Source organism: Bacillus rossius, chromosome 1 (assembly GCF_032445375.1).
Source record: "Bacillus rossius redtenbacheri isolate Brsri chromosome 1, Brsri_v3, whole genome shotgun sequence".
Classification (NCBI taxonomy): domain Eukaryota; kingdom Metazoa; phylum Arthropoda; class Insecta; order Phasmatodea; family Bacillidae; genus Bacillus; species Bacillus rossius.
This window is the reverse complement of record NC_086330.1, coordinates 83,654,405-83,681,431: the sequence shown is the minus strand read 5'-3', so window position 1 is coordinate 83,681,431 and position 27,027 is coordinate 83,654,405. Positions and strand designations below refer to the sequence as shown.

Genomic DNA, 27,027 nt, shown 5'->3' with positions numbered 1-27,027 from the left:
TAGGTAGCGGCGGAGCGAAGACATTATCTTTTAAGAAGCCCCAAAAGTAAACAAATCACATGGACCAATGCAACGGTTAGGGACTTTGACGTTCAACTACTCTCATACAAAGAGATTCCAATGGGGAGACCAAATATTACAGATTCAATCTTTGCAAATTGCAGAAAACTAAACGCTTTACGCTTAAAGTCACCATTTTGTGCAGGTGGTGATGCCAGCGAGAAAACAATAAAGCAGGACTCGCGCATACACTTATTTAAAACTGTTTGAGTTACAATTTAATTGTGACCTTGACCAACACTCTACAACACTTACAGTTAATACTATGAAAAGTAATATCTAGGGCAATCTTTTACGGACCTACTGTGTTATGAAGGTTCTTTATAGACTTTTAATATAAATTAACGTATTAACCTTGTAATATTTTTATCTTATTTACTTCCAAAAACTTAACTATATTCGTTTCTCAAAACAGGCTAGAACAGCTAATACCAATATAAACAAACGTCTGCCATATTAGTGTGTGAAAATCCGAAAATAAATCTAGGGAAAAAGGCTTTACTATTGACGGCTAATGCTCCATCTGGATACTTTCATAATCTCTGGTTTCAACTCTCGGAGGGATATAGCAAGCGCACGTGTGCTTCGTGCGGAACGAGGGCAAAACGGAATGGTTATCGCCGCGAACAGCGTGGGTGGGGAACCAAGCGGCTACATTTCCTCGAGACCAACTTTCTGTGTCCCGCCTTCGAGGAAGTTCTGTCCCTGTTTCTGCAGGCCGTGCTCTCGTATTTCACGTGGCCCGCTTTTCACCTCCCCTCCTTTCACCCCCCGCGTTTCCGGATAATGAAAGTGCCGCATTGCAAGAGAGGAAATTAGTATTCAATCATTCCGAACCGAGGCAAGCAAGCGCTTGCCACCTTTTCTCAGCGCGCGGAAATGGAATTCTGTGACGATATTAAAATTTCGGGACAAGCTGATCAAAATCAACCATGAAAGACTACTGTTCCAGTAGACTTGGGTCTATTGTTGAAAATAGCTTGCCGGAAAATTGTATATTTAAATTATGTGCACGAACATGCACACATTATTGCATGGACACTGCACGAAGCCGCTTTATGCCTGGCTGATAGTCCGCGCCGGACTCCCACAAAGAACGTAAGATTATAAAAGCCGTCTCATCTAATAAAATAGTGTCTACCACATTATTTCAGACCTCGGCCCCAGCATACCAAATAATAAACAAGCCTTATCATCTACTAGTACAGTCTCACCAACTACTTAGATGACTTCAACTCTGTGCACCTTTATGTAAGATTAGAAGATTAATCTACTTAAGCAGGCTTTTCCTGCCACTTCTTTTCTGAAACAGAAACACGTCAGACGGCTCTTTTAGTGCAGTCTCGCTGCCTGATGCGTTGACTTCGGCCGAGCAGCACACAGAGCCATCTCATCTATTGAAGCAGTGCCAACAACTTTATTGCGGACCTCGGGACCAGCGTAACACAAAATAAACCAGCCGCATCGTCTCCTAGTGCAATCTCACCAAATCGCTCGATGACTTCAACATCTGCAGCACCTATTTTAAGAGGAGTAGTCTAACTTATCTAATCAGACTTTCTCAGTCACTTTACTTCAAACACAGAAGCACACCAGAGTAGATTTTTTGGCTCTTCTAATACTGCAATCTCGCCGCCTCCCTTGCTGACTTCGGCGAGTAGCGTTTGCATTTTGAAGATGGTTAAAAAAAAGTATTTAACGAACATGACTGTGTTCCTTCTCCGCAATGCTTGGGTTCTATAAAATGGCGATGGAGAAATACAGTGAATTCAACTACGTCACAGCATGTCGTCTTCTCATAATTCCTAAATCCATGGGCAAAAACACAACATTCCAAAAGAATTTGCCTGAAGACCACGGAAACTTTAAATTAGGATTTAAGCCCGGTTGTTCCATATGTTTAGAACTTCACGAAAACAATGTGCTGTGGTCCCAAATATCACGTTTGTGCGCTAGTGCTTCAATACTACCTAACAGAGATTAGGGGAGTAAATGTCTCTAAGTAAAGTCACCTTATTCGCCTTGATTTCTGTTTTCACATACCAATATGGCGGACGCCTGACTTGATAAAAGATAGTGAATTATGTTTTTCATAAATTAATAGGTTCATAAAATGTATCATCAATAATGCATATAATTACTACTCTAATTAATTTCATCATCCAGTTTTCTCGAAACATACCGGTTCTAATGTCAGGACAGCTTATTCAGAAGTAAACAAAATGCTTTTGGCTTCATTTACGCCCCCCATACAGGCATACCATATTATCTACGTGCTTTTTTACGATGCTGTATGATATTAATGTATTATTTTAAGCATAAATTTTATAAATTATTAATCATTTCATTGACTCCCGCATGAAAAACATGTTTTGTCTGAATTCGCATGAAGTATGTACTTAAATGTACTTGTCGTTGGAAGCGACATCATGAGGGGCTGCACTGGAAATATAGTATTAAATACTTGTAAAATAATTTTCTTTCTACATTCAAATGTTATTAATAAATTAACTAAAATAAATTTTTTAATGTTTATAAGAAGGTTTAAACGAATGCATGTCCATACGTACTCATCGCCTCTAAAAAACTAAGGTCGAATATTTACGTAAACTGCCGGAAATTTCCTTGACACTACATAAGTGTTAAGAATTACTTATTTCAGTTATACATTGTTCTTTCAATAAAATTTATTTGCTGGAAAATAAATGTTCACAACATGTTCGGCCGGCTAAAAGCGTTTGGAGAGAGAAAAAAACATTGAACCCACCCGGATTGGTCAAGTAGGTAAGGCACAAGCTGTTATCAGACAAACAAACCAGTAACAATTAATTCACTTTATTTTGATAGCCACATATTTTTTTTCCCAAAAATATTTTCCAAGCGCTATTTTTAGACTGCAAAAATGTCGTATTTAAGAAAACTTGCATTACATTTTATCACCACAAAATAATATTTAGTAGGTATATATTCGAGATCCAAAACATAAAATTCTAGAGAGCTATCGTGTTAAATTTAAAGGTTGACTATAAATACATAGTAACAAGAAAATTAATGCAGGCGTGTGAGACCTGAGCCTTAAATACGGTGATACAGTCAGCAGGTAATCGCATTTCACTAGCGAGCTGATTGATACGTAAGACATTTTGTTTGTCTCAACTCCGTGTTTTTTGGATTGGTACTGTACTTTTTTTTCTTTCCTTTCTGCGTGTAAAGTTCGAAGAATTTAGGTTTTCGACTTTCGACGTTTCGGTCTCGACATCGCAGAAATTTTTGCATCTCCTACAGATTTGTATAGAACATTTTTTTAAATTACAAAACAGTATTGTTAATCGCATTGTTTAAATCGCTGTTACTAAGCGATTATTCATCAAGTAGTTAAATATGCATTATAAACCTAACGATTAGGATTTTAACCTCCCGTCCGAGTTTTATTATTTTGCTAGTAGTTATGGGCCCACCCAACAGATAGCGTCACGTGTAGCGAAATAAAAACATGGTTTCAGTTTGCACTGTAAGAGCCGCACGTCTTGTTGTGTGTGTCTATGACGGGGAGAGCGCTGCGGGCAGACGCGACAACCAGGCTTGGCGGAGGGATACCCGGTATAGATTTCCGTTGGACTACGCCTGTGTTGCTCTCTAGAAGAGGCTACAGTGGCGAGACGAAGATATTATGGTTGTGAGGGACCATCAGCCGTGTTGACCACGTGCGAGTCTAGTTTTTGTTGTGGGCGAAAGCCGTTAACCACAAAAAAAAATTGGCGGAGGGATACGAGGCAGGGCGCAACTGCCAGCAGCAAGCCCGCGGGACGGCAAGGCAGTTGTCGCGGCTCAGCAGTCAGTCCGCGGTGACAGCGGAGGCGAGGTGAGTTGTGTGCTCAGGAGACAGATTGTCATCGTCTTAACAACGCCTGCTGTTGAACCAGGTAATTTCAAAGGTTAACTACCGCATTTCCTTTGACAAGTTAGCAAGGTTGATAGTGAAAGCAAATGCGTGGTTTAATAAGGCGTGTTTATGCCCTGAAGTCGAAGGAAAACATATCGCAAAGGTTATACTGTGTTTCAAACCAGTTAACGCCAATAGTTTTATTTAATTGTAAACTTATGTTAATGTTACATGATTTATGGTTACTTGTGTTTTTAATATTACTTATATGTGGTCAGCACAGACAAGGTGAAAACGACCGTGCCGTCGCCACTTTAAAGACTAGTCTTATTTCTAATACAATATTCAAAGTTTCGTTGCGTGCGTGTGAGTGCGTGACCGGGTGACGTAAAATTTTACATTTGTGTTTTACCTCTTTACTTTATAACCGCACAAAAATTGATTCCCTGCTGTACAAAACCCGCAAATAACGCTGAAATGCTGTCTTGGCAGGAGTACTCTCCACTGGTCAGAAAGTTAACTTGCTTTTGAGCGTGACGTCACTAAATCAGGTAGTGTTCCATTAGACAGGCGAGTGAATCTTGTTTGCTCACGTGAGGTTGGAGGGATGTTAAGGTTCTCAGATAACGTAGCTTCCTACGCTGTTGAAAATATCTTACGTTAAATTAACAAATAAAACTAGTTGCATATCATCCATGTCTTTGTAAATGTATAAAAGTCTTCGTAACGTTTGCGGAATCTGAATTAACTTGCTAAAAACATGATTTAACAAAAAAATATTTCAAAATTAACAGAACATCCAAAACCTTTAAGTGTACAACAACGAGACGTGTTCACCCACAACACAGAACTCTGTAAAATTAATATGGATTAGTTCATACACTGTAAGAACTACAGAACACTTGTTTTAATGTGCATTTTCTGTTGCTCAGTACGTAAGTTTACTGTTTTGCGACAGTGTAGCTCTTATTTTAATTTTTAAAGTATGGATTGTAAATAAATCTACCAATATTTTCAAACATTCGTATTTCATCACTGTTGATTGAAACTTCTACGATTAATCACAACACAGTCATAGCAGTGAGTATTGAAGAATAGACCATTCTTGGCTCACTAACTACGCCAACGTGATAAGCGAGTCACTGAGTTGATAAACGGAATGTTTTTGTTAGCGATAAATGTAGTCACCAATGAGCAGCTAGTAAAAAGCTCAATTTATACGTGTCTTGAATAAGCTAGTAAAACAAGTATACTCTCTTACAGAAGGCTTACGTGTTTGTGCGTGTGTGTGCTTAAATGCAGTGAAACTTGCGGCTAGTAAGTCTTTATCTTTATTGGCAATATACTTAAGTCACAGATTTTTCGTAATAAAATAGAATTTTTAAAATACTTTTGAATACTAAGGTATTCATCTATTTACCTTGTAAACAGTGTTTCTAAATTCCTACCGGTTTCTGAGAAATTACTGTTCGTAGGTCACATTCGATAGCCTATGCAGTGAAGCGGCCGTCATATGGTGCTTTGCGTTGCCGATCCTGTGGTTTTCCATTTGTAGAAACTTAATGTGTTTTGCATTTGGATATTTTGATGCAATGGAACGTAAATAATAAATTTATGTGTGTGTTTTCTGTGTATCGAAACACAAGCGTCAACCCTTGAGGAATTTGTTTGGCTGTATGGAGGCGCGAAGCGCAGACTTTTTACGTACGACAGCAGGTAACCTTACGTACAAAAGGAAATTAAGTTTGATACATGTAATTACTATTTCTTTGATACGTCGTGTTACGTGCTATTGAATTTTTTTTAAGTCACAATATCCAAATGCAAAAATTAAAGCACGACATGGAGATGGCCGCTTCTCTGCATACCCTATCAAATGTGACCTACAAACGGTAATATAGCGGAAACCATTTAACTGTTTACTTAACGGTGGAACGCCTTTAGTATTAGAAAAAAATGTATTTTCGGAATTTTATTATTAATTCACGGAAAAGCCGTCACGTAAGAATTTTACTCCGTTGTCTTAACATGTGATTTGATTTAACATGGCTTAATTTCTCACACTAAAAGTAAACACACAGAGGTCGTGAATGAATTCATTTGAAGTATTTAACTACTTATTTGAAGTGACGTCAGTTAGGCGGTCCGGGCTGCGAGTGAAGTACGCAGGTACGTAAGTAAACGAAATCTAAGTAGGCCTACCTACTTCTCGCGTGGTTTCAAATAAACATTGCTATGTTAATTATCGGACGTCACGGCTTTTTTTAACTGAAAGAAAAATAATTGCTAGACATTGGTTTTAACACACGTCCATAAATTTACTCCCAAGGGATGGTTTCGTAATTCATACTAATTTGTTAAAAAATAACAGCTTGCATTACAATACCTATATATTTACGCAATCACCGACATTCATTGTTTGTTTACCCGTGTGGGTTTTTAAAAAATGTTTGAGAACTTAAGTCAATTTAGGTGTTGTTGTAATGAAATTGGATTAAATAACGTCTTTATTGCAATTGAAATGCATTTTTAATGCTGGTATTTAATGTGTTGTTTTTTAGAATACGCATGTAATTGTATTAGGAAATATTTGTTTTGTTACATTGTATTTTAAGTACGTTCTATTTTGAGTGACGTTGTAACGAACGAGTCTAATGGGAACCAAAATTTGAATTAAATTGTTAATGTCGTACATTTTCTGTGAGGAATACGTGATGAAAACTGAAGTAGCCGACACATTGAATTTTGCTTGTCTTTCCAGGGAATTCTTTGATAACAGCCGTCGTATTTGTGTATATGGCTGGTGTTTCACGTATCGAAAGTTTATATCTTGATCCTGTGGTACACAGTGCTTGCTGTTTTAGTTAAGTTCGTTGGAAGATCCTGTATATAAAATAAATTGTGAAATAAGAAAGAATTATGATTTTTTTTATTAGACTTATAATCATAATTCATTATTATATGACAATATTTTTAAATACACGATCTTCCAACGTAATGAATTAAAACAGCAATCATCATGTACCACAGGATGAAGCCATCAGTATCAAGCCTTCATGATCAAGGGATAAACTTCAATATATGAAACGAAAGAATTAGCGTGTTTTTAATTCTCCAGATCTGTCTGCAGTTGTGCGAAACGGAGATACACGATCAGGGCAGATCGCTGGTAAACCATGACTGGCAGTGGCAGTGTGAAAACACAGATATTGTAATATACGTTTTAAACTATTATTTTAGGTACTAAGAAACCATGATTTCAGGGTACATTTAGAGACTTTCTAGTATTTGAAAAACATATTTTCCGTTTTTATTTACGTTTCGTTCCCGAAACGATACGTCCGATGCTGGTATGATGTAAGCTATAAAATATTATTTTTTCACAAACTAGTAATTAGGAAACCATCGCTTCAGGGAAAATTTAAGGTCGCGTAATGTGTAAAAACCATGTTTTCCAAATTTTTCTTTCCTTTCGAAAAATCCGCGACGTCCTATAGTTATCTAAATTCTAAATAACACCGAAACGGATGTCAAAAAATTGAACTAAAAAACAAAATTACCTTTGCATGAATCATCTAAATAAAGAAGACAATTGGTGTGTAGTTTACTACACTATTCCGTGCACTATTGGATGAATAGAAAATAGGGGAATGTATGTAGACATGGAAGTTGGCCAGTAACGAACTTCAATGGAGGAACTAAGGAAAGTATTTTCTGTAATAATTGGTAACTGTGAAAAAATATAATTTGATAGCGTCGTGAAAATCAATACAAATGCTATTGTGCGTGAGTTTTAGAGCGATAGTAGCAATGGTAAAAGTACAAGTGAAGTAATAAGTGGTGTTGATTTAGTACACAATAAGTATTTTTGTAGGCAGTAAAAATTTATTGGAAATGTGTGGTAATTAGTAGTAGTCACAATAGAAATGCAAAGTCATGTTTATTTATATTAAAATAATATAAATACACAATTTTGAGAGAGAATGTGTGGTGATTGTAGAAGTGACCAGGAAAGCGACGGTTCAAGTATCCAGATACGGAATTAATGGTGGAATGGCAGTTTTCTGGCGTAAATTTAACACATAATATATTAATATTGACCGTAAACGATTTTTGCTATAAATCAAAAGATTTTTATGGTTTTTTAATGTTTGTGATTTGCACTATTTTGTTATGTGAATTTCGTTTGCTGCGTTTGGTGAGAGGTGTTGTGTGTCATTCGCGATGTTAGGTTAAATATTAATTTCCTTTAAGTGAATATTTTTTTTATATTAAGTAGAACAGCTCGTTTCTCCAAGGTAGGTTAATTTTGCAATCGTTGAAGTGATAAAAACAGTGACAGGTTTAGTGAGGATAACGTAGGTAATTAAAATAAATTTGCATCTTGATATGGTAGGGATATTGAAGTAAACAAGGTGGTGAAGTAATTACGACCTGTTAAGTTCTTATGCTACAGGCGTGGGAATATGCGTATTGGTAGGGAAAGAATCGCATGCTTGTTTATCACACAATATTTTCGAGGAAATTGCTTTAGACTGAAATATTTTTTCGGTGCCGTGTTCTGTACTATGAGTAAACTTAGGTTCATGAAAAGTTTAAATTATAGTAAAAAGTAATAAACAAAAATATTATATAATTATGGAAATACAAAATATACTAAACCGGGAAGGACCGTCGTATACACGATACAGTATATATTTATGAACGTTATCGTATTGTATACTAAAGTAGGTAGAGCTGTAGCATATTAGAAGACATCCGAAGGTTATTTTAATAACGTAATTTATTTTGAGCAAAACATGTGAATTCTGACAGACAAAAACCCTATATTCCCGTGCTTGTCCCTTAATGATGTCGGCACCACCATGTTGTTTAACGTCAATATTATGGTATGATGTAGAATACTCCCCGATTTTAAATTATTTTGTTTATCTAAAAGATTTTCTAGTTTTACATTTAATTATTAAAGCAAATGTGAACTAGTCTCTCAGTATTAGCCAGATATGTGTAACATCTAACCTCGCTGACTACCAAATTCGTGTGTTTTTATGTTTCAAATACACTTATCATACGAAAATTGAACGTAGAATTCTTTGAAATAATGCCACGCGTAATAAATATACGCAAATTATGTTTCTAAATATATTAATTGACGCTAATTACTCGTAGTTTCCGCACCCACTGGTAGAATTTGTTGCCGGAGCAGCTACTAAGTCTACTATCGAATCATTGTAATTGCAGAGCGAAAAGTTTAGTTATATAATAAAGTGGCTCCGAAAATACTTGAAAAAAATACTAGAATCCGGCTTTGGACCTGATTTTCGACAAGGAATTTTATTAAGACAGTCCATCTTATTAAACTACTTTAAGCAGTCAATACTTTAAAAGTTTCTATTTGGTTTTGTGAACTATGGTTTGGTCATCCGCCACAGATGGCAGCACTGTGGCTACACATTTCCGTTCCATGCGACTTCCGTTCCATTCACGAAACTATTTCAACCAAATGCCGTATACACCGAGCCAAGATGTTGCACATCATAAAGAAATATTAACCACCTGTTTAGCTGGCTAAATATCATTTATAGAGGCCAAAACTATTTTATCCATACGAACTGCTCCAGTAGGTACCTCACAAGGGCGAGTGAAGTATGCTGAGTCGCTAGCACGTAATAATAGTTTACTTAGTTCGGTAACTGCCAGAAATCATTTGCATAGGATTAGCTAATAAATATAGTTTGAAAAACTAAAGAAACATGCTTTTAAAGATTATCAAACTAAAAAGTTAAAAATAATTTTAAAATTTAATTTATGACAATAGTAGGTATATAAGCAATACTAGTATAAATGAGAAAAAAGCTTGAGGCGCTTTGTGGCATATTTTTTGTATATTAAGCGCCCCATGCTTTTTTCTCATTTATACTAGTATTGCTTATATACTATTGTCATAAATTAAATTTTAAAATTATTTTTAACTTTTTAGTTTGATAATCTTTAAAAGCATGTTTCTTTAGTTTTTTAAACTATATTTATTTTTAACTTTTTAGTTTGATATTCTTTAAAAGCATGTTTTTTTAGTTAAACTATATTTATGTATAATTATCATAGGGAAATGAGTTACTGACACTACCTATTACCATCTGAGATAACTATTTGGAGTTGCAACGTCACAAAGAAATGGTAAAGTCTCTCCGAATCATTTACAGTTAGATGTATGGATATAATCTTAGAATTTACCGGAAAAAGAAACATTTTTTTTTTCGGCGTGGCCGGGAGTAGAACCCACGATCGCTGAATCCGAAAGCTGACGTCACAGAAGTCGCGCGCCTTAGACCGCTCGGCTAACGAACGTAATGAAATTTGTGGGACATTTTACAGTGATGAGCCACTCTTAGTCCAAAGAGTTACAGACGGACAGACAAACAAACATACAGGTGAATCTAATATAAAGCATGTAAAAATAGTAGAAATTGTATATATATATATATTGTTAGGTATATCTGAGATTGATACTGACAGCTTGGCCGATAATCATGAATGTTGACAGATATTTTTTTTATGGGGAAGAATTTTTTTTGTAACTTTCCACTAGTTGGCGCTGCAGCGCAACAACTTCAATACCGTTCAATCAATCGCCATGGGTAAATTCATTTTATAGCAGAAAATCAGGGGTCATAGACATACAAAGAGTGAGTGTGTTCATTTTTCTGTCCGCCACACGGTCAAATAGTAAGATTTGGCGATTTCCTATTTTTATCCTTGGTGAGACCCGAAGTGGAACATTACTGTCTACATATGATTTCTAAAAAAAGCTCCCTTCACGCTGTATTCAGCCCGGGAAACTCCGGGTACTGCAGCTAGTCCAGCATACAATATCGACTGTCGCTAAAGCCTGTACAGGCTGCCGGTATCCGATGTCCCATGAGCCGCCGGAACAATTTTGGACTGAAACGAACTGTAGTGCTGTTTCCAAACATTTAATTAACCCTTTCATGTTGGCAATTCCAACTGCAATAACCTCTCCCACTTTTAAATTGCAAAACGTCAGTAACAATTTTTAGAAATCAAATCTCTTTTTTCATTTAATTTTCAGTTTTTACCAACACGCTTTCACCAATTTGTGACTATAATATTCTGAACAGCTTCCGTTACTTACTCAAAGGTGTATTATAATTTAATGACCTCGTTACAAGAGAGGCGGTATTTGACTATAATCACTACAGTATTCTAAAAATTTGTGTTTAGCACGAGCAAAAAAAGTTAAAACGTTAGTTTGATTATTGTAAAATTGAAGTTTGCAAGCAAAATTTATTATACACATTTAAAACAAACTACAAACTGTGAATATTTTTTTTAAAGCTTTGCAAATAACTCAATACTGAGAATAGTACAAAATATTTTAAGCGTGCATCGGAGCTTTTATTTCGAATAATTGCTGGAAAAAACGTGAGAAATTTGTATATTTGAATACAGCTCGTGTCGGTGATGAATATTAACTTTGCCATCCTCGTGTAATGAGGCGACACTGCTGGTATGCCTCATGTGTGGTGCTGTTTCTTAGTTACACATTATAAGATTCCGCGCTAAGCAAGTGTCAAATGCCAAAAACTTTAGAACTTTTGTTTATTGTTTTCTATCGGTTCTAATGGTGTTAGTGCAAATTTGCTTGCCTCGGTGTATTCCTGCTGGAAAAGGTTTTTAACATAAGCCATATTTGTATTGAATGCTTGCAATTGCTGTCAGAAATTCCTTTTGGAAGTAGATTAGAAAATTTTCAGATTATTTGGTTTGCACTATATGTAAATTTAGGTATTCACGCTGAATAGCAATGAAATCTAAATGCACAGAAACGGAGGTCAAACTGAAACGAAATTCACCTGAACTACATTTTCTTTTAAATACAAAATTTAATTCGTAAACCTTAAGCATAAGCCATTAAAAATTATAAACAATTATTCACTAAGTATAAAAATTTGTTTTGGTTCTTTTAAGTGTTCTTGAAAAGTATAGTATAGAAATTTTTATTTAAAAATTAATTTAATAAATGTAGTCAATATCTAACACGTCACGAGAAAATTAATAAGAAAATTAAGGTTTATAATTATATATATTTATTTTTTACTCAAAAGTATTGTAATAATAAAAGGAAGAAAATATTAGTCATTGCCAGAAAAAATAAACCACGCATTCAAACTAATTATTTTTAAGTGTTAAAATAGCTATGTAAGTTTAGTAGATACAATAATTATATGTGGTCTTTTTTTGACCTAAATTGTGATGTATACGGTGTTAGTGACGGTGACGAATTCCATAAAAATAAAAATTACAATGAAATCTTGAATTATTGGTCAATATATAACTTGACAATTGGCGCAGTGGTAGTGGTTAGACCACTCGCCACTCGCCTCACAAGGCGAACCCGGATTTTTGCAAGTGGGAAACGTGGCGGGCGTTGCTGTGGCCTGTGGGTTTTCTCGGAGTACTTAGTTTCCCCAACCGATTCATTCCATCGCTGCTCCCTACTGGTCTCGCATCAGGCATTCTCTAGGCTGGCCGGAAAGACAGGTCTTTCCCTCGGGTAGGGCAGCCGGCTCCTGCGAGTGTGAGCCCTATTCCACCCTCGTAGACCCTGCCTCAGGCGGGAAACCAAATATCTTTATTAGACAATATGGGAAATTCTGGCCAAATAACATTGGCTAGGCGCGACACATTTTACCGCATTGCTCTCTAGCTAATTTATACTCCACGCAGCTATATGCCACCGCTGTAACTGGTTTTACGCACTTAAAAAAAAGTCGGTGCACTCCACGTTGTCAGGTTCGGTGTAATCGCTTGTCTCTCGTATTTCTTAGCAGTTTACCGTATTGTCCCTGTTAACGATATTTGGGGAAACTACGTGTCGATTTCATTTTCATGCAACTTGGCAGTCAAAGGTGGACAGGGTTCCAAGGGAAACTGAGCAAACGCGATGACTGTCGCCCACGGGAGACCTAAGATGCACATAAAGTTCTGTCATTCCCGATTACACCCGAACAATTCACCTTCGGCCAACTTCGGGATTTGTTTTATTTTTGCGCAGGAAAAATGAATTCAAATATTAAAAGTGGTCGGTTAGGTTAGCTACATTAAAACACTTTAAAACACTATGGACGGTTAGTTAGGTTAGTATAGCTACATTAAAATAAACAGAGAAATATAAATATATATAAATAAACTCGAGGTGGGCCGAAGGTGAATTGTTCGGGTGTAATCGGGAACGGCAGAACTTGATGTGCATCTTAGGCTTGCCGTCGCCCACCGTGTGTGCTTGTGATGTCCAGGCGCGCCAGTCGCCAGCAGGACCTCCCTGATCGCCTGGCAGAATGTCCTCCGCGCGCGGCAGGCAGGCGGCCACTCGGGACAGGAGGCCCAGAGACTCGCCCATCACGCCCTCGCCAGCCAAGGTAGGAGGCCCGAGGTACAATGTGTCTGAGCGTTACGAAGATTCCGATCGCATGAGGGGAACAGTAAGGAACGTGGTGGGGAACCCTTTAGAGGAGACGCCACTCGTACGCATGCACTAGCGGTCGAATAAGACGGCAAGAAAGAAGGGATAGGAACGTAACGGAGAACGTTATACGCTAGTTGTAACGGCCGGAAAGGGCATCGGCAGGGGAGAGGTAGAAATGACGCAGCAGTAATGCTACGGAATCATCGTAACGCTACTTGTTTGGCTACACTTCAGTTTTCGTGACGGCTAACGTTGAAGTTACCATATATATTTTTATTATTTATAGTATCGACAATTTATTTATTCGAGTAAAAAAAGGTTTATTTATTTGTGCAATTAACTTTATAAGTATCGTTCTTTTTTATGAATAGTGTGATTTAAAATGTAAAAATTACGTTTATACGTACTTAACAGGTTAACTTTATAAGTGTAATTTCTGTTCAACTGGAGTGTTCTTTTTATTCACCTGAAAGTCATGATTTAACATGTCTAACAATTTTTTTTGTGATCATACAAACATACTCCAGTTTCTAAAAAATTTCTTGATCAATTAAGAAATGCTAATTTCTCTCTCTACCTGGTACCTAAGCAAGAATTTTCACGTTTGTCACGCGTGAACTCCACGCAATTTTTTTCTTTGTAATCTAACTAAAACGAAGTGTTATAGGAAGAGTTCGGGTTGGGGATATTTTTAAATATTTTTGTAGATTTTTGTATTTTGCAGATTTTTAGGTTCAGTTGTAACCTCTTGTCTTGTTTCTGTAGCTCCACATGCTTCTCGCCGTGTGCGCTCTGAGCGGGGCCTAGCCCCTCAGTTCCTCGCCTCGCGCCACAAAGGGCCTACTCGAACTGGTTCCATGTCATTCACTAGCACGGACTTGTGCCAGCCACAACATTTCGGACTGAGATAGTGCCACTCGTAACCATCCAATAACATTTTTTATCGAAGATGGAGATTTGTTCAGTTGTACTTGTAAGTTGTCTGCTTGCTTCTAAAACCTCGTCCAGATTTTCCCAGTTTTATATTCGGGATGTGTTTGGTGTATTTTTTCATTTTTTCATAGTGCACATGCTGATAAAAACTCGTAAGTCAACTCTACTTAGTCTCTTTTCTATTCACAAATTATAAAACATCGTATCTTTGTTAGTCGAAACCGTGCTCCAAAAGCTCATAAGTTCTCCTGTAAAATTGACTGAAATGGAGTTACGAGGTTTTAGAAGTAAGCCGACGAAGTACAGTGCGCCTCGGACCTAAGCCTATACGCCTAGTCACGCTGGGATTAGCCATGCAGGAAAGGGTCGCAAGCATAGTGTTCTTTGTTCGGGGATAGGTCAGCCATGGCAGCAATTGTGCCATGACTATCTCCCTTATCCTTAAAGGGCCCAGGTAAAATATGCGTGTACATAAGGAAAACCCGGGGCACATAACACGCGGAATGCAAGGGCATTCATTTAATTGCGTAGGAGTATACAGAATACAGAGGGTAGTCTGGGTGAAGAGTTGGGTCAGAGCAGTAGAAGTCTACCATGCTGGTGGTTGGGAACTTGGGCTGAGATCTACATCAGTCCATTCCGTAGCACCAACAGTTTCGAAGTTTACCCAACTTCGTCGCTCTTCATTTCGACTTAGGTAGCACCTAAAAAAAGCGCGAGAAAAATGTTCAGGTCATCATTCATAGCCTTCAGAAACTAAGAAAATATAGCATTGTCAAGCTAATATACAAATGGTCGCAAGAATAAATCTCAATTTAAAAAGTTCTCGATAAAATTATAAATGCAGTTTTGTGCGATGGTGCTGCTATCTCTTGTATTTTTGCCGTAAAATATTGTATCGATTGTTGCGAAACTTCCACTAAAATGCTTTGAAACTAGTTTCTAGCCTCGAGCAGAGAACAGTTACGACTGCCGATTTGGTACCTTAATGGGATTTGCTTTGAACACGTTCTGGAATACGGCCTGCGAGTAACTACGGTTGTATCTCACCCAACAAGACGGTGATTATTTGCTACCTTACCCTAACGTGTTGGAATACCGCCCTTAATATTATAGGTGAATTGAATTTGTTTCAGGCAAGGATCTTGCAGCGTAGTAATTCCGTCAAGAGAAGAGCGCTGCTGGTCACAAAGGTAATTATTTAGCTTCAGTAGTTATCGCTTTTACCTTAAACTACTTAAGCAACCACAATACATCCTACTGAAGTTTGTGAATACGAATACCCTCCTTTTCTGAGCAAAAATGTAACAATGTTTTCAAAATTTTAATTGTGGTAATTGTAGACAGGAAAAAAAAAGGATTGTCCCTAGTAAACGAATGGGAGATTTTTTGTGGTAGAGGGTCAATGATTAACTCCAAATCCAACATGTGACCTCCCGTAACTAAAGGCTGACCACGTTTTTTATAGGATTGACTGAGGCAATTATAATATAAATCATTTTCTGTCAGATTTAAAACTATATTATTTATAATGTTTACATCAAATGCCAAGAATCTTTAAATAAGAACACGAACAAATTCATTTACCTTTAATAACAATTGACTAATACTACGTTCTGTAGCTAATAAATGCATTTTAAACTAACCCTCTAAAATTTGATTAAACATATATTTGCCAAAAATTTCTATTCCAAGAAAAAAGTTTTGAAATTCTTCTAGTTACCATTTTATAACATTTTAATGAACAGCAGCGACAAATATACGTCTTCAGGCAGCAAATTTTTGTGTTTCAGGAAGTCTTCAGGCAGCACAGTACTGAGCTTCAAGAAATGAAGCCGACGCGTTTGTTGCAGGAAAGTAAGCCGGGGACTCCCCTCGGCCTCAGGGAGGACCTGTCTCAGAAGCAGGTCAGGGTGATGTCCAGTTCTAAGCGTTTGACTGTCCAGTTCCCAGACAAGTCTTAGGGATATAGTCTTCTGGCCTAAGTTGTCATAACTTGCGCTCTTCCTTATTTTCAATCGCCGATCGACAAACTCTGAAGGCTTTTTATATATAGTCTATATATCCTTAGCCTTTTGTTCAGACATCGTTGTAAGAATATTTTTTTACATTTAGGCGCGTCATGAAAATATGATAAATGAATGTTTACGATGAGCGCGCACCATGCAAAGAAATTTTCACAGGATCAATAAAAAGGCCACATGCAAATAATAATAATGTTCTTTTAGAACTTATATTTTAGTGATAAATATTTAAATACTAATACATTTATTTGAAAATTTTGTGAAATTTCGTGATGGAAATTGTTAGTAATTTTTTTAAGTGTGTTCATTAGTGATATTCCCGTATGTATAAATTATTGAACTATAAATTAATTATTTAATCATTTAAGTGAATAAATTTGAATACACATTCACATATTTCTTTAATTTTAAAAATAATTAAAAATTGTATCCATTATTTTAATATAATTTATAATATGTTATATATTAATATTGAATACTGAGTATTATTTTATTATTTTATTTGATCTATTTTAAACTTGACCAACCGTATTTATATCACACCAGTCCTTTTATTTTATTTATATTTGCATGCAAAGTTTGTTTTTTATTACGTCAAATAAGTATAACTTCTAACAGAGTGTACGTAAGTACACGCACCTAATATTTTTTTTAAATAAAACTTAAATTTACTTGCATTCCGTGCACAGTTTTGAGATGTTGGTTAGAATATTGCTACACCTGATAACACTATTATAGATAAATAATTATACTTTGAATTAATTTAAACATTGCATGTTAAAAGTTTTTCTTATTGCATTTTAACAATAAACTGGATTATTTATGTTTATAAGTTTACTCATCCTTTCTAACATACAGCACACTGGTAACATCCATAAATGATGATAAAAAAGTGTAGCTGTGTACGTACGAAGACAACAATAGCACCATGAACTATTTTCTGTTGAAAAAAAAAATGCATAGAAATTTCGAAAGTTTATTAAAATGTTGAGAATTATATTTCTCTTAGCTTAATATTTATTTTTCAACAAATATTTTATTATAAAACCTAAAGTGCCTTAAAAAACGTGTATACTGATTTCAGGCTTCAAGATTACTATATTTTAATAATAAAACTAACATGGCTAAATACACTATCCCTAGTTAGCCAGAATGCAGAACATATTTGTGCATTTGGGACATATTTCCACTGCAGTGATTCAATATTTACGAGCCTTAGTGTGTGAATTATAACCAGTAAAGTAAAAGTATAGTCATTGAACTTTCCAGTTTTACTAGACAGGTGCTAAATTAAAATTCATGACTACAATTCATGACTAGAGAACTAAACATGTAATCTTATTTCCACGCACTTGGATTGACTTGCACCCCTAGTTACATTGAGACTTCATTAAAGCATAAAGTGGAAAATTTTTCTTGGACTACTTAGGACTGAAAGTGGCCTGTGTTTATCTGTTTAGTGAGGACTGCAAGTGGCCAGTGTTCAGCTATTTAGTGTGTCCACTTAGAGCATCTCTAACTTAGTTTGCAGAATGCATTTGTGGGCACTTACTGTTTCCCAAGCACGATTTCTGTCATTAGAACCGACCTTGTTTGTGTTGCGTTGTAGCGAGATACACGCAATTAAGCACAAAAGGTTTGGATACAACTGTAATGTAATGAAAATTTTTAAAATAAATCGGAAACATATTTTGTAAATAAGTTCTGGAATCAAATTTTGGAAAAAAAATTTCCTGTTGTATTCAATCAAGAGCATCATCTGATATTGCATTATGTTAAAGGATCCGTAATTGACGCCATCTTGATTTCAATTCTTGTCAAAATGGTTTTCATAGCGTTTAAATAATAGTTTTTGCTTTCGTTAGCATTCAGGATAACACATTTTTTGGATTGTTGTGTTACTAATAGTGACACTGATAAAAGTTCTAACATCTGTAAAATAATTATTGGTTTTTAGTATTAAATTAATTTACTTTGTCAGAATGACTAAATCTATAGTAATTTCAATACACCAATTTATGGTACAAGGAAAAATCAACAAATTTTTAAATTAAAAAACTTATCAATATGGTGTTCATAATATTAAACAAGCCAGTTCATTCTGGCAACAGTACTCACCATTACCTTTACTGCAATATTATAAGCTTAAGACATACTATAATTAAGCACATCGTTTATTGGGAAAACGACATATTTTATAAATTATATTTTTATTAAGTTTCTTTGATAGATGCATTTTCAAAATAAAATATATGAATATAACTGGGAAACATTCACATGCCAAATCTGTGGTTGGATAATTTATTTGTTGAAAACCAATATTTATACGGCATTTCTTCGATTTCAGGGAAAGCAGTCTCGAACGCTCGCAACATTTAAGGAGGAAATGTTTAAAGAACTTCAGAAGGTAAACATAATGTGTAATGCTATTTAAACATGCGCACTCAAATCTATGTACGTAGTTACGTGAATATAAACACTGTTATGATTTTACCAATATAATGAAGACAATGCTTGCAGTGTGGTATGTGCATAAGTTATATGTAACCACTTTTAGGTATGTTATTACCACTATTAAACGATACTGCAGCAGAAACAATCAATCAAAACTTAATATTTCTCTGTTAGGCACATACAAACAAACATACTATAGTGTATTTCAACAAGGAATTTATCTCAATAAATAGTACACAGCTGTGATGAAAAAAATTTTGACACTATAAATAAATATGGTTTTGGGATAAATTGTTGCAATATTAAATTATATATATATATATATATATATATCAAAACAGTAGTAAACTGTAAAATTTGTATTCAAAATATTTCAAACAAGAGGAATAAGAACCACATTGAATTAGTATTTACAACCCAAGATATGGTCAGAACAAATAAGATACATAAACCTTTCTGTTTAGAAGAAAGGCCTATCTGCTTATAAAATTGTAGGATATCAGGACGGGCATAATATGTCATATTGTGACAAGATCTTTTTATGTAGATTATAATGCACAACACAATTAAAGTTATTTGATTCCAAAGTATTTTTTACATTTTGAAGACGTCAGGAACAATGCTAGGCATCAAAATTGTACAAACGGACCACTGGGCAGACGAGTGTTAGTTTTATAATTTAAACCGTAATATTGTTGTTTACATAGTTAAGTTCTTCTCTTTTATTTACGTTACAATTCAGTGCTCTCAATTCATTTTAAATAAGCAAATGAGCATCTCTTAACGGTCTCTCACAATGGTGGTTAGGTCGGGCCAAGGACTTGCTGGCATTACTTAAATGTGGTAGTTTCCTATTAATTATAACTCGTATTATTTTCCTATGCACATAAGCTTAAATATAACACAATCAGCACTGTCTAAACACCTTATTTTATGTGTATGCTATTCCATTTAACCGATTTATGCGACATTCCCTGTTGCGTTAAGTAGCAATTTTTTCAGAAACTTAGTTTTTTTTCATTTTTAAAATATCAGTTCGTTCACAAGAACGTTGGTGATTGGTGCTGCCACCCTGGTCACATAAGTAAACACACACACGTTATACAAAATCAAAATAGTTGCTTGTAACTGTTTTATAAACATTAATTGGGTATTTAATGTTTATTAAGATAAACTATAAAATTTCGTTGAGTAATTTGCTCCTAGAGGCATAATCCGTGATGTCATAGAGCATGATTGATGTAGAGCGAAAATTCGTTTTATTGGGACAAAAATACTCTTGATGCTCCACTTACATAAGTATTGTTTATAATAGTTTGTAAATAGTAGGCCATCTTAGCTGTGCTGTTTCATAACAACTGGTTACTTCGTTGATTTATGTACTAGAGGGGTAAAATGTTATGTTTCCTAGCAACTAATAATAAAAGAATTATAAAAAATTTTAACTTTTTTTTAAAATCCCAGCAAGAAAAATTGCGAACAGTTAGATATAACAAATGAGTAAATTGCTGCAAACTTAACATTTAATATTAAAGCATAAGATTGAAAAAACATCAGTAGATTTAACACACTGTATGTTTCGTAGCAAGCCTTTTATACTTAAAACGTTTGCAGACATTTTGTTCTAGACAGCAATATTTAAAAGTATGTATTTAACAGGTATCTGTTTAAAGAAATTTATACACGAGGGTTTTTATTTTTAGTTTTGTGTAAATTATACGAAATTTTATCAAATTTTCCTGTTAATTGTTTTTGGACTTATGGTGGATATGAATTAGGAAATATTTTTTACGACTAGGAATAAATATTTGATATTTTTTTTAATTTTTACCTGTGCAAATTCTCGTTGACAAGGTAGTTAGTGGCTGATGCACTCGTCACTGCAAGTAAACTGGGGAATCAGGTGGTCATAGCCTACATTAGGACCATCCCAGGATGTTGATTTCGATGGACGATGGAAAACCGCAATCAGAATGTTTGCATCGGGGTTTGAACCTGGGTCCTTCAGTGTTACCACTGCGCCACCATACTTAATTTCGCACAACTGACTTCAGAACTTGGCTCGCCTGATTTCTCTTCTGTGTGGCCCTAAACAAACTGGCATATCTTTGCTGTCATGAACACACACACACACACACATTTGTCTTAAGCTTGGCAGAAATTGTGTACCAACTTTGTTGTGGATTATTACTGTAAACAGTGTAAATGTTTACACTAATTATAATATTTTATCATCATAATTATTATTTTTAATTAATCTGTTTTTATCTGATGATAAATGTATTTAAATAAAATATATAAACGTGGTTAAACCACATCTCATTGCAGCTAGTCATTAATTTGTATATACTTTTAATTTTGGTTGGAGTCTCATCTACACATTTCTTTGGTTGAAATTCCATTTTATAATTTTTCATGCACTAAGTTGTTATAAATTCGGTCTTCAGTCGGTTCTCTTAGCAGCCTTGTTCCTTGGTTGACACAACAAACTGAATGATATAGGTTTATTTTAGAACATAATAGAAGAGTTTGGCTATTGAAGGAGCTAACACGTTCGTGTATATGAAAGTATCCGAATCCTCGGAGCCCTGCATGAGCGACAAGATTACCTACCGTGCCATAGATGGATCTTAACTAGTATTAACGAATTGGGGACATCTGATTTTATCTATGTTAAGATTCAGGGAGTCTGTTCGAACCATCTGATTCCTGCCCCGTCGGTCGAGACCATAGAGTCCGACGCTAATGAGAACTTTCCTGTCTATAGGATTTTGCTGCTTCCACAGAATTCGCTGAATTTCGGTTCCTGATGCCGAGGCTTTGAGTCGTAGTCTTCATATATTTCTTTCAGCTGATCTGCTGCTGTTATTCTATTGGGAACTTATCCATAGATCTTGGAAACTATGATCTGCGAACCTATCATCTGAATTTCAGCTAGCTAACAACGTCTTTTTGTCATAAGCCCTACTACTATAAACATCTACCATTAATTACATTGAAGGAAAATAACTACGAGGCGCTCAGTGTACATAGATACTGGGTTGTCTCTAGTTTCACGACCAATCATTCGATAATTATTTTTTAAAAAATGTATTGCTACTGATATTCAGTGTGTATATGTTTTAAAAAGTTGGCTAATTTTTTTGTATTTTTGCAAAAGTCGTAGCACCAAAATACGCGTAATTTAATCACGTGATAATTATTTCTTGATATAATTAGGAGCAAATTAAACATTGAACTGAGTAAAACAATTGTTTCGTAACCTTTTGTGTGTTCTTTATGGTGGTATGAAGCAGATACTCACTTGCACACAAATATAAACTTGAATATTATTACTATTTTTATTTTCACACAAACGCCACAGTATATAAATTATACGCTGCATTTAGTTGCCTCTAACTATTCGCAGAGAAGACGTGTTGGTTAGACTGCCGGGCAAACGTCATAGATAAAATTTATTCATTTGCAATTTTTGAATATTGTCTCAATCAAGCGCCGCTATAGACGTGTGATGATATCAAACTATATATCGAATATACAATAATAATAACCCCTTAATAGCGTCGTATTTTTATACTGATGGATATCCAACCAATTTCTTTAATATTGTAACAATATGTTTGTTAAAATTTAATCACAAACCAAGCGCAGCTCAGTTAAGGTGAAAGTGTGTTGGCTGATGTGAAAGTGTGTATTTTTACCCTACATTTGACTGATATGTCCGATGTTAGTTTCAGGACAGGAAGCCTCTCTCCTTACTCAATGTTAAAGAAGATCCGCAGAAGAAACTTGTAAGATCATTAGACATTGTTTAGAACCTTTCAGTTCTAGTGCCGTTCATGTGTAAAATGTCGTAACATTATGCTACGTATTAATAGGTTTTATTCTGCAGCAAAGGTATTTTATATTTTGCAATGGCAACCATTTGGTAAACAATCTGGGTTATTTTTCTCCTCTAGACTGTGATGTAAATTTTAATTTTTGATGTGTGACAGTGAAAGGTAAATAGAGCATACACACATCAGTTATGCAAGGTATGATAAATCATTCAAAGAACAGATGCAATGTATAACTGAAATAACGTGGGAGTTGGTTAAAATTAAAATATTATTTTTTTAACTATGACAGATATCAATGAGGTACCTTTGAGTCGTTCAGTTATTCTAAGATTTTTGTTTGATTATAATTTTTGCTTTTTATAATAATTACTAGGGCTTTATAGTTGTATTATTTACTTATGAAAATATAACTTTAGCATGTCAAAAATGTATTGAAGTGTTTTATATAAGTTAATTGGAGGGTTGTAATGTGTAACTGTTCAAATTAAGAAAATATAAATATATAAAGGACTTAAATGTGATCCTTATTATTTCTAAATAAAAATTAGAAAAATATTATTTTTTTATAATTTTCAGATTCATTTCAAAGGTAATAGGTCCCATGGAACCAGAAACTTTATACTAAGTAACTTCTTATCTGTAAATTGTTTATATACGTTTAGTTCAGCCAAGATCGTAAAATCTAAGATAGTATTTACATAAGATTATATTAAGAATTGACAAATATTTGTGGTTCATTAAAAACCATAAAGGATTACTAATGAATCAAAATATGTAGTAAGAGATAAAAAAAATTGTATCGAAAATAAGAGCAGAGAACAGTTATAACATACTTATGAAAATTAAATCATTAGATTAGTCTCAATTGGGTAAAATAAATTACTGTAAGTTCATAGACACTTTACCTTCATTTGAATGAAGAATACACCAAACGTTTTATTGGTGCTCTTGCAAACATTTAGCATGCAGTTCTAATTGTGAGCGTGAGGATTTACCGGTTCCAGTAAGTTGTCTAGAAGTTTGAAAAACATCCTTGCAGTTAAGTTTGCTTCACTAATCTTCGTTGGCCCCACATGTTGCTAGATAAGCAAATGCTGCCCCTTCTTGTGAGTAGACAGTAACATTACCGCAAGAGGGGAACGGGTCAGGTGTTGCGGATATCTGGCGGTGGTTCTGCGGTTATCCCTCTTTCTCCTTTTATTGGGCAACTTATGGCTCGCTCACTTTTCGCAGTCTCGTTGTTTAGACTTCTACAGTCTCGCACTCTCTCCTCTCTTAAAACCCGAAATAATTGAGGTAGGAAATATGTCTTAAGTTAATTGAACTTTACCCTCATTGTGTGTAGCGAAGTGTTTTAGCGGTGCTTCATTACTTTTGCTCTGATACAATACTAAACCAGTCTAAATCACTTAATGAAAACACTAATTATTGTATTGCAAATGGTGAAACTGAATTGTCATTATTTTCAGATCCAAAAGCAAAAAACCATCAAAATCCAAGAGGACCATCCTTTGAAGAATATGGTGAGTTTCAAACTGTTCGGATTAGCGATTGAGAGGTACGAGTCTACATTACTTAAACCTCCTTATTTTAACAGTTTAAAATGTTAGTAATTTTAGTCAATGGTCTTTTAGGGCTCTAAATTTTTCCGTGTAACACTTGTTTTCTCCTGTAGTTTGAGTATGATAGCTGCAGGTAGACAGAAATATCTGCAGGTAGTGGCTTTTCTCTTGTGCTTAGTAGATAGCTTCAGGTAGCGGCTTTGTTCTTGTGGTTAGTCGATAGCTGCAGGTAGATGGGTAACACTGCTTCGCTCTCGCGGCTAGTGCAGATACCGCTGCAGGTATATCTTGAGGTTAGCCGAGAGAGCTGCAGGTAGAAGGGTAACACTGCTTCGCTCTCGCGGCTAGTGGAGATATCGCTGCAGGTATATCTTGAGGTTAGACGAGAGAGCTGCAGGTAGAAGGGTAACACTGCTTCGCTCTCGCGGCTAGTCGAGATATCGCTGCAGGCATATCTTGAGGTTAGACGAGAGAGCTGCAGGTAGAAGGGTAACACTGCTTCGCTCTCGCGGCTAGTGCAGATACCGCTGCAGGTATATCTTGAGGTTAGACGAGAGAGCTGCAGCTTCGCCCCTGTGGCTGGTAGAGAGAGGGCTGCACGCAGGTCGGCGAGTATGCGCTCACGCGGGACTGGCAGAGGCTGAGCGCGGGGCTGAAGACGGCGCTGCCTCGCGGGAGCCCCGCCCACAGCCACCTGCTGGTCGCCTGCTCGCTGCCCGAGGCGCCGCTCAAGTTCGCCTGCAGCCACGACCTGGCGGCGCTGGTGTCGCTGCTGCTGGAGGCGGGCCTGCCCCCGGGCACGCTGGTGGACGGCGCCGGCAACACCATGCTGCACGCGGCCGCCGCCGGGGGCCGCGCGCGCCTGGTGGAAGAGCTGCTGGCGCGCGGCGCCGACCCGGGGGCGCTCAACGCCAGGAGGCAGACGCCGCTGGACAAGGCGCTCGGCATGATGCACGCTGGCGTGGTGCGCCTGCTGGCCGAGCACGGTGGTCCCCGCGGCCCTCGCAGCTAGGCTCCCTCAGTGGTGCTGGTTCACCTCGCGAGTCCACACCCCTCATTTCACAAACATAAACATCATTGGAATATTATATTAGAATGTTACCCCTGTTTATACAGTCAGTAGGAGGATTATCGCTTTTACGTCCCATGATTTTCATACGTGTAAATTCAATGTTTTAAACGTCAATAGTACATATTTATGTTAGTATTTATTTTATAATTAAAAGTACTTGGTGTAGGGATCTCAGCCACACAATTTATATTTGTTAAATTTTATTTTCGGGGTTATTTTAATTTTTTTTGTTCCTAAATGGCGTAATAGCATTTCATGCCTTGGAAGCCAGGAACATTAGATAATCGTTTTACATTATGACCGTCACTTTTCTGTTAAACCTAGATAACTTCTTTATTTTCGGTTTTACTTGAATTTTTTTTTTCAAAAGCTGTCTCTGAAGCATATACATTTCAAATTTTTCTTTTATTCTCGATTAAAATTCGTTAACGTGGCTTCGTACGAAAGTGATGTCACTGTTTGCTACCATAGGTAGTCACTGCTTCACGTTAACTGCTTTCTCGTTATGATTAAATGAGTAAATTATTAACTCGGCTACTTTCTGAAATATTAAATGTTGTGCTTATTTTATTACTTACTTCCTTCTTGGAAAATAGTGTGGTGCTGGAAAACTTCTCATTCGTATTCACACCTGTTTCGAAATCAACAAAATTATAATCTATAATCTGTACCATAGGTTTCTGAAAAGGCTTTGTTTGTTAATATCGCGGCCCCAAGATTAGTCTTCAGTCACTGCGACACGCCAGGACGTTCACCCATAGCATTGTCTATATATATTTTTTTTAAGTGTGGTGGATTTGATTGTTACTTGTTCGTGTTTGTGTGGATGTTTTATTCTTAAACCTCCGTGGAGAAAATGTTCAGCTTGTTTTCTACTCTGTTCAAATTAACCTCCATTTTTATGAATTTTTCTTGGTTATGTGTGAATTTAAGGTTATACGAGTCAGTGCATGAAGGTTTTGTCAATATTTTAATGTAAATTTGTGCAATGCTCTCCAAAAATAATGGAATAAAATTTTTACAATTGGGATACATGCATGCGTTTCTATTAGTGTGTTAAGTGATTATTGGATAGAATGTGTTTTTATTAATACTGATTGTATACCTGGACTTTGGGTTAAATTTGAATTGTTTGAGTGGTTATTATTAAAATTTTACCGAGCTCTAAATTTATTTGTGAACAATGTGGGGTGACTATGAGGAAAGTAGGTATTAAAAGCGATCACCATTTTGTTTGAGGGGAGAAAGAAATGTTAACTTTAAAACTTCAGCTACTTTGACAACGAATAGTTGCAAAAATTTGTTAAGCTGCTGTGGATGGTCATAATCGTGAATTTAATATAAACACACTGTGCAATCACCTTGTGAACTTTGGTTATTCTGATGGAATTGTATTAAAAATTGCATATTAAATTAAATAAAATATATTCACCACGCCTGGATTTTGAATACGTACATGTGAGATGACTGTCGTAGCCTTGTTTTCTATTTTGCCTCTGTTTAGCTGCCTGTAATGTGACGTCATTTAACTGGTTTACATCTATGCGTGGAGATTACAATAAAGATAATAGAAATTTAGTGCAAATTTTGATTACAGAAATATTGTATTTCACATTTAAATAAGTTAATAGGCAACATGGCTGGTCGTAAGGTAGGTTTCAGACACCGCTGACCGCACGAAAATTATATTGTTTAGTAGATATATCAAACCAA

The 27,027-nt window shown here is 35.9% G+C and overlaps 1 protein-coding gene across 2 annotated transcripts; it reads left to right on the top strand.

Moving 5' to 3' along the window:
• Positions 1-3,621: 3,621 nt before the first annotated feature.
• LOC134529282 (uncharacterized) lies at positions 3,622-26,748 on the top strand. 2 transcript variants are annotated; one of them, XM_063363198.1, is made up of 8 exons: positions 3,622-3,922; positions 13,261-13,383; positions 15,500-15,556; positions 16,157-16,270; positions 18,735-18,794; positions 22,573-22,632; positions 24,150-24,203; positions 24,847-26,748. In XM_063363198.1, exons 2-8 carry the CDS (start codon positions 13,303-13,305, stop codon positions 25,252-25,254), a joined length of 834 nt encoding a protein of 277 aa, XP_063219268.1. In that variant the 5' UTR covers positions 3,622-3,922; positions 13,261-13,302; the 3' UTR covers positions 25,255-26,748. The 2 variants fall into 2 exon arrangements, with proteins under 2 accessions (XP_063219268.1, XP_063219261.1); XM_063363191.1 differs by having other exon boundaries at positions 3,653-3,983.
• The last annotated feature ends 279 nt before the right edge of the window (positions 26,749-27,027 follow it).